This window comes from Bos javanicus, chromosome 18 (assembly GCF_032452875.1).
Source record: "Bos javanicus breed banteng chromosome 18, ARS-OSU_banteng_1.0, whole genome shotgun sequence".
NCBI lineage: Eukaryota > Metazoa > Chordata > Mammalia > Artiodactyla > Bovidae > Bos > Bos javanicus.
The window spans coordinates 64,882,444-64,901,234 of record NC_083885.1 but is presented as its reverse complement, the minus strand read 5'-3'; the positions used below and the strand labels follow the sequence as shown (position 1 = coordinate 64,901,234).

The window sequence follows — 18,791 nt, the reverse complement described above, 5'->3', positions numbered from 1 at the left end:
CCACATGTTGAAGAGACCTGGGGAGGAAATGAAGACTTCAGGTTTTTGGTTTTGTTTTTTTGGCTGCCCTGGGTCTTTGCAGCTGTGTGGGGTTTTTCTCTAGTTGTGGCGAGTGGGGACTACTCTCTGTAGTATGCAAGCTTCTCACTGCAGTGGCTTCTCGTACTGTGGAGCACAGGCTCTAGAGCACACGGGCTTCAGTCGCTGCAGCCCGTGGACTCAATAGTTGCAGCTCCCGGGCTCTAGAGCACAGGTTCAATAGTTGTGGCTGATGGGCTTAGTTGCTCCTCAGCATGTGGGATCTTCCCAGATCAGGGATTGAACCCATGTCTCCTGCATTGGCAGGTGGATTCTTTACCACTGAGCCACCAGGGAAGACGAAGACTCCAGTCTTTAACATGATAAATTTGAAAGGTTTATGAGACCACAAAGTATGTGTCACTTAGGCATTTCAACCTATGATTGAACATTAAGAGAGAGTTCAAGCCTGCATATATAAATTTCAAAGTTGTTACCTTATACTATCATTTTAAGTCATGGTTAGATGAGACTTTCAAGGGAATGAGTGAAGACAGAAGAAGAAAATGATCAGAGTGTGAATACTAGACCCACGCAATTGATGACAGGAAACTAACAAGCTCATGTTAGAGCTTCCAGTGTCCACCAAGAGGTAGATTAAGCAATCTGAGAAGGCACCATTGCTGATTTTCCCCCCATAAATGTGGAGCTGAAAGAATAAAGTGAATTTTTCAGGATTTGAGGGTGCATACAGATTGAGAAATGGAATCAGAGAGTGCATAAAATGCCCCTAAGGGATTTAATTTTTTTTTTTTTAAGAAGAGAGAAGTGGAAGCCGTGACAGGTTTTATTTTCTTGGGCTCCAAAATCACCGAAGATGGTGACTGCAGCCATGAAACTCAAACACACTTGCTCCTTGGGAGGAAAGCTATGACAAACACAGACAGTGCATTAAAAAATAGACAGCACTTTGCCGACAAAGGTCCATATACTCAAAGCTATGGTTTTTCCAGTAGTCATGAATGGATATGAGAGTTGGACCACAAAGAAAGCTGAGCGTGAAATAGCTGATGCTCTTGAATTGTGGTGCTAGAGAAGACTCTTGAGAGTCCCTTGAACAGCAAGGAGATCAAACCAGTCAATCCAAAAGGAAAACAACCTTGAATATTCATTGGGAGGACTGATGCTGAAGCTGCAGCTGCAATACTTTGGCCACCGTATACAAAGAGCTGACTCATTGGAAAAGATTGTGATTCTGGGAAAGATTGAGGGCAAGAGGAGAAGTGGATGGCAGAGAACGAAATGGTTAGATAACATCACTGACTCAATGGACATGAGTTTGAACAAACTCTGGGAGATAGTGAAGGACAGGGACGCATGGCATGCTGTAGTCCATGGGATTGCAGGGAGTCAAACATGACTTAGCAACTGAACAACATAAGAGATTTATTTCAAGGAATTGGGTTATGCAGTTGTGGGGCCTGGCAAGTCCAAAATCCACTGGGTAGAGAACAGATTGGAAACTGCAGTCAGAACTAATGCTGCAGGCTTGAAGCTGAATGTTTTCCTCAAAGTGAAAGTGAAAGTGAAGTCACTCAGTCATGTCCCACTCTTTGCGACCCCATGGACTGTAACCTACCAGGCTCCTCCGTCCAAGGGATTCTCCAGGCAAGAATACTGGAGTGGGGTGCCGTTGCCTTCTCCAGGGGATCTTCCGAGACCCAGGGATTGAACCCGGGTCTCCCGCCTTGCAGGCAGAGCTTTAACCTCTGAGCCACCTCTGTTTATTTTTACTTTTCCTCTCAAGGCCTTCAACTGATTAGATAAGGAAGACTCAATCAAAATAAAATCCTTCACTTAAAAGATTGGATAATCAGCTGACTAACTGATTGCAGATGCTGAGCACATCAACAAAATACCTTCACAGCAACACCTAGATCAGTATTGGATCCAATAACTGAGTAGCATAACCCAGTCCAGTTTACACAGAAAACAAGCAATCATATCCCACCCCTTCTTAATTTGGCACTCATACATATTACCTAAGACCATATTTAAATCCCCAAAGAAAACAAACTTCTGCCTAACCAGATCAAATCTGGTACTGATCCATTGTTTGATAGATGATATTACATTTGACATTGTTTCCACTGTTTCCCCATCTATTTCCCAGAAGTGATGGGACCGGATGCCACGATCTTCATTTTCTGAATGTTGAGCTTTAAGCCAACTTTTTCACTCTCCACTTTCACTTTCATCAAGAGGCTTTTGAGTTCCTCTTCACTTTCTGCCATAAGGGTGGTGTCATCTGCGTATCTGAGGTTATTGATATTTCTCCCAGCAATCTTGATTTCAGCTTGTGTTTCTTCTAGTCCAGAGTTTCTCATGATGTACTCTGCATATAAGTTAAATAAACAGGGTAACAATATACAGCCTTGACGAACTCCTTTTCCTATTTGGAACCAGTCTGTTGTTCCATGTCCAGTTCTAACTGTTGCTTCCTGACCTGCATACAAATTTATCAAGAGGCAGATCAGGTGGTCTGGTATTCCCATCTCTTTCAGAATTTCCCACAGTTTATTGTGATCCACACAGTCAAAGGCTTTGGCATAGTCAATAAATCAGAAATAGATGTTTTTCTGGAACTCTCTTGCTTTTTCCATGATCCAGCGGATGTTGGCAATTTGATCTCTGGTTCCTCTGCCTTTTCTAAAACCAGCTTGAACATCAGGAAGTTCACGGTTCACATATTGCTGAAGCCTGGCTTGGAGAATTTTGAGCATTACTTTACTAGCGTGTGAGATGAGTGCAATTGTGTGGTAGTTTGAGCATTCTTTGGCATTGCCTTTCTTTGGGATTGGAATGAAAACTGACCTTTTCCAGTCCTGTGGCCACTGCTGAGTTTTCCAAATTTGCTGGCATATTGAGTGCAGCACTTTCACAGCATCATCTTTCAGGATTTGGAATAGCTCAACTGGAATTCCATCACCTCCACTAGCTTTGTTCGTAGTGATGCTTTCTAAGGTCCACTTGACTTCACATTCCAGGATGTCTGGCTCTAGGTCAGTGATCACACCATCGTGATTATCTGGGTCGTGAAGATCTTTTTTGTACAGTTCTTCTGTGTATTCTTGCCATCTCTTCTTAATATCTTCTGCTTCTGTTAGGTCCATACCATTTCTGTCCTTTATCAAGCCCATCTTTGCAAATAGATGGGGAAACAGTGGAAACAGTGTCAGACTATTTTTCTGGGCTCCAAAATCACTGCAGATGGTGACTGCAGCCATGAAATTAAAAGACGTTTACTCCTTGGAAGGAAAGTTTTGACCAACCTAGATAGCATATTCAAAAGCAGAGACATTACTTTGCCAACAAAGGTTCGTCTAGTCAAGGCTATGGTTTTTCCTGTGGTCATGTATGGATGTGAGAGTTGGACTGTGAAGAAGGCTGAGTGGCGAAGAATTGATGCTCTTGATCTGTGGTGTTGGAGAAGAGTCTTGAGAGTCCCTTGGACTGCAAGGAGATCCGATCAGTCCATTCTGAAGGAGATCAGCCCTGGGATTTCTTTGGAAGGAATGATGCTAAAGCTGAAACTCCAGTACTTTGGCCACCTCATGAGAAGAGTTGACTTATTGGAAAAGACTCTGATGCTGGGAGGGATTGGGGGCAGGAGGAGAAGGGGATGACAGATGAGATGGCTGGATGGCATCACTGACTCGATGGACATGAGTCTCAGTGAACTCCGGGAGTTGGTGTTGGACAGGGAGGCCTGGCGTGCTGCGATTCATGGGGTCGCAAAGAGTTGGACACGACTGAGCGACTGATCTGATCTGATCTGATCACATTTGATAGATAGCATCACTGACTCAATGAACATGAATTTGAGAAAACTCTGGGAGACAGTGGGGGACAGGGGAGCCCAGCATGTTGCAGTCCATGGGGTGACAAAGAGTCAGACACGACTTAGCAACTGAACAGCAACAACAACAACACCGCATATGATGGATTATATATGATGAATGTAACATGAGCCTTATGTATCTACTGATTTAATGTTAAATTCCCCGATATTGGAAATTTCCCTCTGGCTGTGTGAGATAATGTTTTTTCCCCCCTCAAAAAAATACAAACAAATATTTAAGAAGAAAGAGACAGTAAGTGTAATGTTCTCGAATGGTTTAGGCAGATATAAATTGATGGATAATGGGAAGGAAAGAGAGAATGAGAATGCTACAGCAAATGTGACAGAATGTTAGTGGATAAATCGACATTAAGGCTCTATGGAGTTTCTCTGTGCTATTCTTAAAAATGTCCTGGACTTCACTGATAGTTCAATGCTTAAGACTCTGCCTGCCAACTTGGGGACATGGGTTCAATCCCTTGTCCGGGAAGATCCCATGTGCTGCGGGTCAACTAAGCCCGTGCGCCACGACTACTGAACCTGTGTGCTCTGGAGCCTGTGCACCACAGTAAGAGAAGCCCATACACTGCAGTGAAGGCTAGCCCCCACTCCCCACAACAGGAGAAAACCACACGCAGCAATGAAGACCCAGTGTGCTCAAAAATAAAATAACATAATTTTTTAAAATTTCCTGTAATTTTTAAATCATCACACACACAAATACATCTATATAGATATCTATACAGATATATGTATGTATATAACCAGTGTGGGCCTCAAAATCCTTGCCTCTTGATGTTCCAGCCTTTGTACGACCTCTCTCCTGAATTTGGGGCCACATCTGTAACTTGCTTCTAGACATACAGAATGCACCAAAGGTAGTGGGATACATGTGATTATGTGTACAGGGTTAGACCTGTCTTTCTGGATTCTGTCTTTCCTTGGCAGGCTTGATGAAGCAAGCGACTGTGTTGGCAGGCTCACAAGATAAGAAAGCTCAGGCAGTCTGTAGAAGCTGAGGGTGACCTTCACCAACAGACAACAAGAAGCTAAAACCTTCAGTCCTACAACCACAAGAAAATAAATTCTAGGCATAACCCGAATGAGTTTTGAAGTATCTTGCTTCTCAGTCCAGTCTTCATTGAGACTTTGGTCCTCACTGACAACTTAAACACAATCTTGTAAGACCTTGAAGCAGACAACTCAGCTAAGGCGTGACCAAACTCCTGATCCACTCAAACTGTGAAATAATTGGTGTGCATTGTTTTAAGCCACACGTGTATGAAAACACTTACACAGCAACAGAAAAGTGAGACACAATGACGTAATATACAACATAAGAGGATGCCTTCTCTACGAAAAATCTGACTGCCTGGGCCCCATGGTCTCAGAAGTCGTCATAGTCCTTTACTGCTTTCTGCTTTATTCCACCTCAGTTTCCTGCTCCATGCACTGGCTGGACTCACACTTGCCTATGCCAAGGGGACTCCCAATGCAGGGGAAGCGGGTTCCATCATTGCTGGGGGATCGAGGAGCCCACATACCACAGGGCAGCTAAGACCTCACACCACAGCCTGAGGAACCTGCAAGGCAGCAAAGAGCCCACACAGCCAAAAAAAAAAAAAAAAAACAGGAAAGAAAAAAATCCGACTTTTCTTAGAACACATGAACCTGAAATTCATTCTAGCCAGCTTCTTCCACATTTAAAAAATATTACATTTTAAGCATTGACCTTTTAAGTCAATTAAATAGAGCTCCTCTCTAAATTTAATTTTGAGAAACCTTATCTAGAGGTAGAGACTTTTATCAAAGGTATAATGTGTACTCAGACATATAAACAGGCAAAAGTAGAGATCTCATGGCTTTGACACTTGGGTGTGAATAAGGTATTACAATGTAAACTTAGTAGTTTATAAAGAACAGTGGGAATAGGTTAAATCTGCTTGCTCAGATGGCTAAAGCTCTCTTATTTGTGGGAAAGACTTTAAAGATTTGTATTTATCCTGGACAAACCCTAGAAGAGGCTTAAGGAGGTGAGGACGGCCTCTTTGGTGGCTCAGTGGTAAAGAATTCACTCGCCAGTGCAGGAGACAGGCTTGATCCCTGATCTGGGAAGAGCCCACGTGCTGCGGAGCTCCTAAGCCTGTGAGCCACAACTCCTGAGCCTGTGCTCTGGAGTCCACACGCCTCTCCACAGGCTACTGAAGCCTGCGTGCCTAGAGCCTGTGCTCGTAAGAAGAGAAGCCTGAACACCGCAACTAGAGTGCAGCCCCCACTCATGGCAACTGGAGAAAAGCCCTCCCAGCAATGAAGACCCAGGGCAGCCAAAAATAAATAAATAAATAAATAAAGTTAGTTTTTTTTTTTTTCAAATGAGGCAATGAACTAGATTTTGGGTTAGGGAGACTTTCAAGCAAGGCTTCAGAGTCTTTCAATTTAGGGTAACCCGGGTACCTCTTCTTGAAACTAAGTTTCAAGGATAATCTACTCCTCCAAAGAGGAGTTTAGCACCACCCAACATAACGTAGTTTCATCAGCCAATAAGGGGAGATCTGAGAACCAGGAAAGAATTCCTGGCTATTGTAAACAGTGCTGCTATGAACATTGGGGTGCATGTATTTTTTGAATTATGACTTTCTCTGCGTATACGCCCAGGAATGGGATTGCTGGGTCATAGTTCAGATCAGTTCAGTTCAGTTCAGTTGAGTTGCTCAGTCGTGTCCGACTCTTTGCGACCCCATGAAGTGCAGCATGCAGGCCTCCCTGTCCATCACCAACTCCCGGAGTTCACCCAGACCCACGTCCATCAAGTCAGTGATGCCATCCAGCCATCTCATCCTCTGTCGTCCCCTTCTCCTCCTGCCCCCAATCCCTCCCAGCATCAGGGTCTTTTCCAATGAGTCAACTCTTTGCATGAGGTGGCCAAAGTACTGGAGTTTCAGCTTTAGCATCATTCCTTCCAAAGAAATCCCAGGGCTGATCTCCTTCAGAATGGACTGATCGGATCTCCTTGCAGTCCAAGGGACTCTCAAGAGTCTTCTCCAACACCACACTTCAAAAGCATCAATTCTTTGGCGCTCAGCCTTCTTCACAGTCCAACTCTCACATCCATACATGACCACAGGAAAAACCATAGCCTTGACCAGACGAACCTTTGTTGGCAAAGTAACGTCTCTGCTTTTGAATATGCTATCTAGGTTGGTCATAACTTTCCTTCCAAGGAGTAAGCGTCTTTTAATTTCATGGCTGCAGTCACCATCTGTAGTGATTTTGGAGCCCAAAAGAATAAAGTCTGACACTGTTTCCACTGTTTCCCCATCTATTTCCCATGAAGTGATGGGACCGGATGCCACGATCTTCATTTTCTGAATGTTGAGCTGTAAGCCAACTTTTCCACTCTCCACTTTCACTTTCATCAAGAGGCTTTTGAGTTCCTCTTCACTTTCTGCCATAAGGGTGGTGTCATCTGCGTATCTGAGGTTATTGATATTTCTCCCGGCAATCTTGATTCCAGCATGTGCCTTCCAGCCCAGCGTTTCTCATGGTGTACTCTGCATATAAGTTAAATAAACAGGGTGACGATATACAGCCTTGACGTGCTCCTTTTCCTATTTGGAACCAGTCTGTTGTTCCATGTCCAGTTGTAACTGTTGCTTCCTGACCTGCATACAAATTTCTCAAGAGGCAGATCAGGTGGGTCATAAGGTAACTTAATTTCATGGTGACTGTAGCCACGAAATTAAAAGACTCTTGCACCTTGGAAAAGAGGCTATGACAAACCTAGACAGGATATTCAAAAGCAAAGACATCTCTTTGCTGACACAGGTCTGTATAGTCAAAGTTACGGTTTTTCCAGTAATCATGCATGAATGTGAGAGGTGGACCACAAAGAAGGCTGAGTGCCGAAGAATTGATGCTTTCGAACTGTGTTGCTGGAGGAGACTCTTGAGAATCCCTTGGACTGAAAGGAGATCAAACCAGTCAATCCTGAAGGAAATCAACTGAATATTCATTGGAAGTACTGATGATATAGCTGAAGTTCCGATACCGTGGCCACTCATTGGAAAAGACCCTGATGCTGGGAAAGATCGAGAGCAGGAGGAGAAGGGAGGCAACAAAGGATGAGATGGTTGGATGGCATCATAGACTCAATGGACATGAGTTTGAGCAAACTCCAGGAGATAGTGATGGACAGGGAAGCCTGGGGTGCTACAGTCCATGGGGTCACAGAGTCACACACAGCTGAGCGACCGAGCAACAACAATGGTAACTCTAGTTTTAGTTTTTTTAAGGAACCTCCATACTGTGTTCCACAGTGGCTGTGCCAGTTTCCAGTCCCACCAACAGTGTAGGAGGGTTCCCAAACGTGCTACTTACAGCATGGGTCCTCCTCGGTGGTGTCACCTGACACTCTGACTCCTCCTGAATCACACAAACACATATGAGTTATAAAATCTTCTCTGTTTTGCACTACTGTGGATGGCAACTATAAAAAATTAAAAGGACTTGTCAGCTTCCCCCAGAACTGACCAATGACCTTGAGAAGAAATTGCAAAGGAGAGCTCTTTTAGTCACAGCACTGTGCCCTCAGATGCATAACTCCTGACAGTACTGGATAGGATCCTGTTTTTATTTACAGTTGTTTTGTTTTTTTGGCCACACCCAGTGGCATGTGGGATCTTAGTTTCCTGATCAGGGCTGGAACCCATGCCCCCTGCACTGCAAGGTGAGGTCTTAACCACCGGACCTCCAGCAAGTCCCTATCTACAATTCTCACATTTTGAAAACATGGACTTTTTGCAATTAATTTTAATTTTTTAAGTACTGCATCCAAATATCATTTGTCTTGACCACAGAACCTTCAGCATCCCCCCACTTAAATACTGCTCCCTAGAAATGAGAACCTCATTTGCCTCACCCTAATCCTGCCGCTTGACTTCCCTAGGGGCTCAGATGGTAAAGCGTCTGCCTACAATGTGGGAGAGAGACCTGGGTTCAATCCCTGGGTCGGAAAGATCCCCTGGAGAAGGAAATAGCAACCCACTCCAGTGCAAAAAGTCAGATACAACTTACCGACTTTACCTCACTTCAATCCTGCTGCTAGTTATTAATTAAATAAGAAAAGGCTACCACTTCAAAAGATAAGTGAAGAATATGAAAAAGCAATTTCAAAGAGAATAATATGTACATAACATGGGGCGGGGGGAGATGCGTAAGAGCAATACTGCTCAAAAATGCACTTGTTCAGGTGTGGATGTTGGTATAAATAATTCAATCTCAGGGGACTTCCCTGGTGATCCAGTGGTTAAAACGCCTTGCTTCAAATGCAGGGGGCATGGGTCTGACTCCCATTCGGGCAACTAAGATCCCACATGCCAAGGGGGGGCACAGCCAAAAAATAAAAATAAGTAAATAAATAATTCATTCAAAGGAAGAAAAGATCCTATCTAGTCCTTGCTGGAATAGATGGGTTTATACTTACGTAAGTGGGTGGGGCCAAACAGGCTGCTCCTATAAAAGCCAACTAGCTGCTGCTGCTCGTCTGCCTTCTGCTGGAAACAGCCTTTGGAGCTCCTCTGCAGACGGGTCAAGACGGTCCTTCAGACAGTAAGTTCCTCACGCTTCAGACCGCTGTGCTCTTTCCTTGGTTGGGGGGAGGGGGAGGGGAATTGGACTGGAAACATACCGAGCTTATGAGAAGGTATGGGAGTCCCATTTTTCAAGCGTTTAAATAGCTGTGCTAGGTAAGAGAAAACTGATCCCTCCTGTAATATGAAAGCATGCTGTTTTCTCTGCATCTGAGCACTGGGAATTTCAAAAAGATGGAGGCACGCAAGAACCAGACAATACAGGAGGAGGGTGAAAACAACTGAACAATACAAAGCGTTGGTTCAAGAAGGGAGATGGAAGGGAAAAATTGATGGAAGAAGGAAGAGGAACTACGTGCTGGGCTAAGTGGCTTCAGTCGTGTCCGACTATTTGCAGCCACCTGGGCTGTAGCTCACCAGGATCCTCTATCCATGGGATTCTCCAGGCAAGAACATTGGAGCGGACTGCCATTTTCTTCTCCAGGGGATCTCCCCGCCCAGGGATGGAATCCACATCTCTTATCAGCAGCCAGGTTCTTTACCGTTAGTGCCACCGGGGAAACCCAAGGAAATGATGGGGGTCATCAAAAAGCCCTGAGACCAGTAAGCTTTGGAATCGAAGTAGCTTTCAGATTTCTCTCTCCAGACTGAACTTGTCTCCTGAACTTCAGCTTTGTGCATCTGACTGCCTGTAATAGGTGTCTCAAAATCAACGTGTCCCAAATGAAACTCCTTATGTTCAGACCCAAATTCTTCCTCCTGTTCTCCGTGCTCACCAAATATCAACTGTTTGTGCCCCAAACCTAAGCGTTCTTGGCCTTGTCTTTCTCTCATAGGGCTTCCCTGGTGGCTCAGATGGTAAGGAATTTGCCTGCAATGCAGGAGACCTGGGTTTGATCCCTGGGTAGGGAAGATCCCCTGGAGGAAGGAATGGCTACCCACTCCAGTGTTCTTGACTGGGGAATTCATAAGCTACACCTAACCAGGCTGAGAATCCTGTTGGCTTTAACAAAACACTTAAACCATCATTGCTGGATTATGGCAAGAATTGATCTCTCTGCCCCCATCCTGGCCCTGATTCAATCTATTTTCAACTCTGTAGCCTGTGTGATCTTGTCAAACTGTCTGATCAACTCTTCTCACTATTGGCCAGCCAAGATTGCTCAGTCGTGTCCCACTCTGAGACCCCATGACTGTAGCCTGCCAGCTCCTCTGTCCATGGGATTTCCCAGGCAAGAATACTGGAGTGGGTCGCCATTCCTTCTCCATGGGATCCTCCTGACCCAGGGATTGCACCTGGGTCTACCTGGGAAGCCCCACCATACTAGAGTCAAAGGCACATGGCCTCAAGAGGCCCCATACAATCTGCCCACTTGGAGGTCTAAGACCTCATCTGCTTCTGGTTCATTTTCTCTTCTCCAACCCTCCTGCTCTACCGAGCTTATTTCTCTGTCATTTTTTCCCTCATTACTTTGTCTTGTGTGTAAAATTCCATTACGGGAATATACCAGGTTTTACTTATCCATTCTCCTAGCAATGGGTGTTCAGTTCCTTCAGCTTACTACAAAATACCATTCTGAAAACTGTCATGGAGATGTATTTGGGGTTAGAATTACAAATTATTCTTTGTAATCTGTTACAAAGAAATGGAGTTGGGGTTAAAACTACCTACTGTTGTTGTTTAGCCACTCAATTGTGTCGGACTCTTTGCGACCCTATGGACCACCAGGCTCCTCTGCCTGTGGAATTTTTCAGGCAAGAAATACTGGAGAGGGTTGCCATTTCCTTCTGCAGGGGATCTTCTTGACCCTGGGATGGAGCCCTTGTCTCTTGCGTCTCCTGCATTGGCAGGCGGCTTCTTTACCACTAGCGCCACCTGGGAGACCAGTGTGGAGGCTCCTTAAAAAAGAAAAATAGAACCACGATATGATCCAGCGTGTTCTTTTCTGTGAGGTTGTCAACCAAAGCAAATCCCTAAGTTTCCTCTTTGTATGAGTCCAGCTCCAAACGAACCTCTAGCATGCACGGTAAATTTTCTTTTCATCTTATTTAGTTTACCAAGCCTATTTCATTCATGTTCCAAAATGAACGCCCAGGTTTTCCAGATTTGGCTATTTTAATGAGCTGTATCATATCTAAAATCATGCAACATGGCATGTATTCGTTATTTGAAGATTCTACTGAATGTACGAATTGTGTTCACCCCATGGTGTTTAAAAAAATATTTGTAGGGGGATTTCCCTGATGGCCCAGCAGGTAAGGATCGGTGCTTCCGTTGCAGGGGGCACAGGTTCAAGCACTGGTCGGGGAACTAAGATCCTGCAGGCTATGCAGTGAGGCAAAAAACAATGGGAACTGATCCTATTTGTTGAGGGCAATGAACTTCAAAATGAGTCAATCTGTACTAGGAATTTAACCAGAAAACCTGAAAGGAGCTCAACAATACCTGTAACAGGTGCTCTTTGTGAGTTCAAATGCCCATCATTGTCACGACATCACCTGCGTCATCCTGACTTGCATTGTTCTTGATCCATAGGACTGGGACCCATCAGTTTTTCATGTTTTTTTTTTTTTTTTTTTTTAAACAGAAGACATATGTCCCTAGTCATGACCTTCAGGTCAACTAAGGAAGCTTCAAGAATCACCACCCTTGTGCACTTAAGGGCTTTTAATCGCGGGTTCTTTCCATCTGGGTTCTGGTGGATTCAGAATGAAAGAGGAAATGAAAGACAAGCTCTAAGCTGAAGCGTGAATACATACAATGGCCCATTTAATGCTTCTCTCCTCCGATTTATTGGTCTCTCTTTCCCCAGAGACCATGGCGACAAAATGTAGGCGCAGCCGTACCTCGTTCACAGAAGAGCAGTTGAAGATCCTCGTCCAGGCATTCAGCCAAAACCCTTACCCTGGCTATACTGCCAAACAGAGACTTGCTGTGGAAATCAACGCTGAAGAGTCTAGAATTCAGGTACATTCCAAGTTCCAGATCTCCAGGACGAGAAGCAGAAACTCAGGGTGGGAATGGGGGGGTGGGGACTTATCTGGTGGCCCAGTAGCTAAGACTCCGAGCTAGATGCAGCGAGACAGAGCTACAGGTGTTTGTGTCGACTTAAAAAACAGTCACAACCGAAAAGCTGAGAGTTAGGTTTTTACTCAGTGGAAATTTTTAGGACTCCAAGCCCGGGAGGCAGCATCTCAAGTAACCCTGAGAGAATTGCTCCAAGGAGGCTATAGGGGAAGAGGGAGGAGTCTGGTTATATTTGTGCTCAGTTGAAGGAGCTTCCAGGAGTGGGCAAGAAATGTGCAGATACCCCTTCAGAAAAGAGGAATGGTGTGGAAGACACATTATTCAAGGGTGTAGAAGCCAATCAGGTCATCTAGGTGATGTGGTCACAGATAGCAGCAAGTGTCCGATGACGTGGTAAGATGCCAGAGGAATGACGGATGGTGTGAGGGCTAACCTTCTCCTTTCAATGAATTCTAGCAGACCAGGGAATAGCAGACTGGTGTGTGTGCGCTCAGTTGTGTGACTCTTTGCAACCCCATGGACTGTAGCCCTCCAGGCTCCTCTCTCTATGGGATTTCTCAGGCAAGAATACTGGAGTGGGATGTCATTCCCTTCTCTAGGGGATCTTGCCAACCTAGAGATGGGACCCACGTCTCCTGGATCGGCAGGTAGATTCTTCACCACTGTACCACCTGGGAAGCCCAGGTGTAAGGTTGCAGATTCAGGCTGGACGGAGATCTTACACGCAGAGTAATTACAGCATCCACTTATCAACTTAAAGAGTATTACAGGGGACTTCCCTGCTGGTGCAGTGGGTAAGGCATTGCCTTCCAATGAAGGGATGCAGGTTTAACTCCTCACTGGGGAGCTAGGATCCCAGGTGCCTCATGGCCAAAAACCAGAAGGGAAACAACAGATGCAATATTGTAACAAATTCAATAAAGACTTTAAAAATGGTCCATATAAAAAAATCTTTTAAAAAAGAGATTATTATAGCAAATTGTGTTAGGACCAGGTCATGAAGATGCTGAATGCCAAGCCTTTATCTAAGGCTTAGTTGAATGTAACCAGGATCAGTGATAACCCTGAGTTTAGGGTTCATAAGAATCACTGCCCACCCCCTTTTGGGGGCCATGTCATGGCACGTGGGATTTCAGTTCCCTGACCAGGGATTGAGCTCATGCTACCTGCAGTACTAACCACTGGACCACCAGGGCAGCCCCAGAACCACTCCCTTTGGAGAAGAGCAGCAACGGAGCCGAGACGACATAAACATGTTTAATTCTCTCGTTTTCTTTTCCTCTCTTAGATATGGTTTCAGAATCGAAGAGCGAGGCATGGATTCCTGAAGAGACCCAAGAAGAACTTAGACCCAAGCAAAGACCACGCCTCCCCCATAGAGAAGATTCAAGGTAAACAGCCTGCTCCAGCCCTGCTCCCCACCAGAGCCTCCTGGGATGCAAGTGCCTCTTGAGATTGGGGCCACCTAAAAGAAACCACCTCTTCCTCTCTCCGCCTTGTAAGAGGAGAGTGGGAAAGGAATGTTTCCTACTCCGGGGTTTCCTGGTCAAGGCATCCCAGGAGCAAAGGGTTCAATGAGGCCCCTGGAAAGTCTCCCCACAAGGTCCAGATATTCTGAGTCTTAGCTTATTTGCACTGGAGTCTAGCAATTTAGCCAAATACTACTGCTTCTCACAAGAGATGTGGGTTCAAGGCCTGGGTCAGGATGATCCCCTGGAGGAGGAAATGGCAACCCACCCCAGTAATCCCATGGACAGAAGAGCCTGGCGTCCTACAGTCCGTGGAGAGTAGGACGCGACTGAGCACACCCTTCTAGAACCTTCCACCTTGAATCACCTTCTCAAGGAGTGGAAACAGATTCCAAGTTAGATGGTGAGAACATGTTTGGGTTCCTCATCTGAATATGTAAGCTGATCCCAAACGTTTCTCTCCCTTCAATCCTACCCCTACTCCAGATGGAACAGACAGACGGTGTCGCACCAGCTTCACTTCCTCTCAGTTACAAACTCTTAAGAATGCGTTCACAGAAAACCCTTATCCTGGGATTGACTCCAGAGAGCAACTTGCTGAAGAAATCGGGGTTCCAGAGTCAAGAGTCCAGGTAATCGAAAAGGGACTTGATATTGTGTGTTCATAATGAGACATCTTTAAATGATTTCTCCATCAGGGACTTATTCTCATAGACATCATAAGCAGGACAGATGAAGACTCCCTGGTGGTTCAGTGGCTAAGACTTCATACTCCCAATACCTGGGGTGCAGTTCAATTCCTGGTCAAGGAACTAGATCCCACATGCCACAGGCATGCTATAACTATAAAAATCCCAAGCAAGTGCTGCAACTAAGATCTGGTGCAGCCACATAAATAAATATTAAGAAAAACAAATAGCATAATATGTTATAAATGAAAAAAAGATAAGCAAGACAGATGAAAAATGGGATTTCTGCCTTGAATAGTTCTTCCCCAAGGGCTCAGTAGGTGAAAGAATGCAATGCAGGAGACACTGGAGACTCATGTTCAATCCCTGGGTGGGGAGGATCCCCTGGAGTAGAAAATGGCAACTCACTTCAGTATTCTTGCCTGGAAAATCCCATGCACAGAGAAGCCTGGTGGGCTACAGTCCATGGGGGTTCTGAAGAGTTGGATATGACTGACTATGCATGCACCCATGGGATAACAATGTCTTCCCAGAAGACATTACCCTATTCTGGGTCATAGAGTAAAATCAGGCATTTTTGAGAGGAAGGAAAGAAGTGGGAAGAGAATTCCAGGCAGAGAGAAAAGCTGAAATACAGGTATGGCCCTTTAGGAAAGACTAATACTTATAATGAGGGAATTGCGGGGACTTTCAGGATATGAAACCTATCAGTAAATCATAAAGCTGTTTGTACAAGATTCAGAATTTTGAGGGACATCTCTGGTGGTCCAGTAGTTAGGACTCCACGCTTCCACTTCAGGGACACGGGTTTGATCCCTGATTGGGGAACTAAGATCCCTGCAAGCCACAGACACAGCAACAACCCCCCCAAAAAATTTCAGAATTTTGAACTTTATCTTGAGATGTGAGAGACTTTCCCAGATGTCATATGGAATGTCCGTGGTTTGAGAATTATGCCTAAAAGAAACCATCTCTTCCTCACCTTTGCCTTATAAGATGAGCGATGGTGAGACTTGCATGACATCAATTTTTTTTTTTTCATTAAATCTCTTTGTTTTACCTACTTAGATTTGGTTCCAAAACCGAAGAGCCAGACTCCGTATCCAGAGAAAAAGAGGCCTTGAAGAAGCTCTATACCAAAGACAAAACCAGGGACAGGATCTCTGATATGGGAGAGTTGAAGGTACTAGCCTGCTGTTCCCAATGTGACTCACAATCAGAGTCTCCTGAGTGCCAGTTATTCCGCACGGCGGACTCAACTCCAGCTTCCTCTGGGTAGTGGATGATGCTTCCACTCAAGTGTGCCCCCTGGGGGCGGGGGTGGTCACAGTCCCCACGGCTCTCCCCAAGTCTGTGGTCCTCCCGAGGAATTCCACTGCCCGCTTTTCAAGCTCTGAACTGGAACCCAGAAACCCTGTTAGTATGTGAGCTTTGTTTATTAATATTTTCCCTAGTCCTGGCACATGGTAAACAATCAGATTTTGTGGAAGGTATGTCTGAGTTACTGGCAGGATGAATCCTCAGGTGTGTTCTGCCAGGGGCTGGCTAATGCATGGCTTTCCCAAGGGGTAGGAGGTTCCATATTTGGCTGGAACGTTGGAAAGAATCCACCTCCATTTTTGCATGTATAAACTGGTTTCTTCAATTTTTCTTTTCCCTTTTTGCTTTAGGTATACAGAACGGCACTCCATAGTGACTGTTTTATTTCTCTGGAGCCAGGACAAAGTGAAAAGGGAGACAGATTTGGTGTATTTGATGTCATCAGCCTGGACTCCACATTAATTATCTTCCTTAACATATCCCTCTAAATATACCTTCAGCTTCAGCTTCTGGAGATGGTAAAGAGGACTTCAGGAGGCAGAGACAGATGATACAAAGAACCATGCAGCCCTAGTGACCAAATCCAGATTCAGAGTTCAACAGATCTTGAGGACAATAAAATAATTATAAATAATATCATTTTTTTTTTGGTCATCAGAATACTACTGATTCAAGCAAAAATCATCAAAATGTGTGGTGTCATGATTCTAATCAAACTGCTGCTGCTAAGGTGCTTCAGTCGTGTCGGACTCTGTGTGACCCCATAGACGGCAGCCCACCAGGCTCCCCCGTCCTTGGGATTCTCCAGGCAAGAACGCTGGAGTGGGTTGCCATTTCCTTCTCCAATGCACGAAAGTGAAAGTGAAGCCGCTCAGTCATGTCCGACTCTAGTAAACCCCTAAAAGGATGGGTTCAGAGCAAACATGTGGAGGAGGGGCGAGTGATGCACTGAAGAGGACATGGAAGCTCTGGGCCCCTTGTCACATGCCTCACCAACCCTGTGTAGCCATCCGGCTGTTGACTTACATCCTTTAATAGCCTTTGTAATAAATCCGTAATCTAGTGACTGTCCTGAGTTCTGTGAGCCACTGTAGCAAATTAATCAGACCCAAGGAGAAGGGTTCCTGGGAACCTCCGATTTACAGCCTATTGGTCAGAAGTACAGGTAACCATGTGAACTTGAGATTGGTTGGAGGCATTTATAGTCAAAGAATAGATTTAATCAGAGACAAGAGAAAAATGCAGCAACAAAGGAAAACAGTCAAACAAGATGAAGGTTTGTACATGGGAAGGTCATGTACACGCTGCTGTATTTAAAATGGATAACAAGGACCTACTGTAAGCACAGGAAACTCTGCTCAGTGTTATGTGGCAGCCTAGACGGGACTGGGATTTGGAGAAGAATGGACACAGGTGTATATATGGCTAAGTCCCTTCACTGGTCACCTGAAACCACCACTACGTTGTTAATTGGCTATACTCCAATACAAAGTAAAAAGTTTAAATTTGAAAGAAAAGATGAAATACTTCAGCCATTAAAGTCAAGGAGATTCAGTTCCTTCACAAGGGTTATCTCGGGCTTCCCAGGAGGCAGTAGTGGTAAAGAAACTGCCTGTGAATGCAGGAGTCTTAAGAGATGAGGGTTTGATCCCTGGGGAAGGGCAACCCACTCCAATATTCTTGCCTGGAGAATCCCTTGGACAGAGGAACCTCCAGGCTATCGTTCATGAGGTCAAAAACAGTCCAACAGGACTGAAGCGACTTAGCACGCCAGGGCTATAGATCATTTTCTGAGCCGTATCCTTTAATACTGGAGCCCCCATCAGTTGGAAGAAGTTGACTACATCATGACCAGACTGTAGCCACAACATAAGCTGCTCCATCTGACACAATTCTGAGAGTTCATCTCAAGGAAATAGGAACAAATTGACCCTGGAACTGAAGATTAACTGTACTTAAAACAACCAAGATGACACTGGTCAGACCACCCATGAAAAATTTCAAGATGACTGTCAGAGATGACTGTACTCCTCTGCATGCAGCCACCCCTCTCCACCTGTGCATTCTTGAAATTCTTTTTTTATTATTATTTTCTAATTTAAATGTATTTATTTTAATTAGAGGCTAATTACTTTACAATAGTCTCTTGGTTTTGCCATACATCCACATGAATCCGCCACGGGTGTACACGTGTTCCCAATCCTGAACCCCCTTCCCACCTCCCTCCCCATACCATCCCTCTGGGTCATCCCAGTGCACCAGCCCTGAGAATCCTGTATCCAGCATCGAACCTGGACTGGCGATTCGTTTCTTATATGATATTATACATGTTTCAATGCCATTCTCCCAAATCATCCCCCCTCCCTCTCCCAGAGTCCAAAAGACTGTTCTATACATCTGTGTCTCTTTTGCTGTCTCACATACAGGGTTATCGTTACCATCTTTCTAAATTCCATATATATGCGTTAGTATACCAGAGAAGGCAATGGCACCCCACTCCAGTACTCTTGCCTGGAAAATCCCATGGACGGAGGAGCCTGGAAGGCTGCAGTCCATGGGGTGCTGAGGGTTGGACACGACTGAACGACTTCACTTTCACTTTTCACTTTCATGCATTGGAGAAGGAAATGGCAACCCACTCCAGTGTTCTTGCATGGAGAATCCCAGGGACCGGGGAGCCTGGTGGGCTGCCATCTATGGGGTCGCACAGAGTCGGACACGACTGAAGTGACTTAGTAGTACTAGTAGTATACTGTATTGGTGTTTTTCTTTCTGGCT

At 45.0% G+C, this 18,791-nt stretch overlaps 1 protein-coding gene across 1 annotated transcript; it reads left to right on the top strand.

The window, feature by feature from the left end:
- The first annotated feature begins 12,277 nt into the window (after positions 1 to 12,277).
- On the top strand, positions 12,278 to 16,629 carry DUXA (double homeobox A). Its single transcript, XM_061386543.1, has 5 exons — positions 12,278 to 12,475; positions 13,824 to 13,926; positions 14,491 to 14,636; positions 15,762 to 15,876; positions 16,364 to 16,629. Exons 1-4 carry the CDS (start codon positions 12,281 to 12,283, stop codon positions 15,858 to 15,860), a joined length of 543 nt encoding a protein of 180 aa, XP_061242527.1. The 5' UTR covers positions 12,278 to 12,280; the 3' UTR covers positions 15,861 to 15,876; positions 16,364 to 16,629.
- Positions 16,630 to 18,791: the final 2,162 nt, after the last annotated feature.

Excerpts from the sequence above, each read along its gene's own strand:
- DUXA (XM_061386543.1), top strand. The coding sequence starts at position 12,281 with ATGCTTCTCTCCTCCGATTTATTGGTCTCTCTTTCCCCAGAGACCATG. Across the intron at positions 12,476-13,823 it reads CTGAAGAGTCTAGAATTCAG|ATATGGTTTCAGAATCGAAG; the intron begins GTACATTCCAAG and ends TTCCTCTCTTAG. Across the intron at positions 14,637-15,761 it reads TTCCAGAGTCAAGAGTCCAG|ATTTGGTTCCAAAACCGAAG; the intron begins GTAATCGAAAAG and ends TTACCTACTTAG.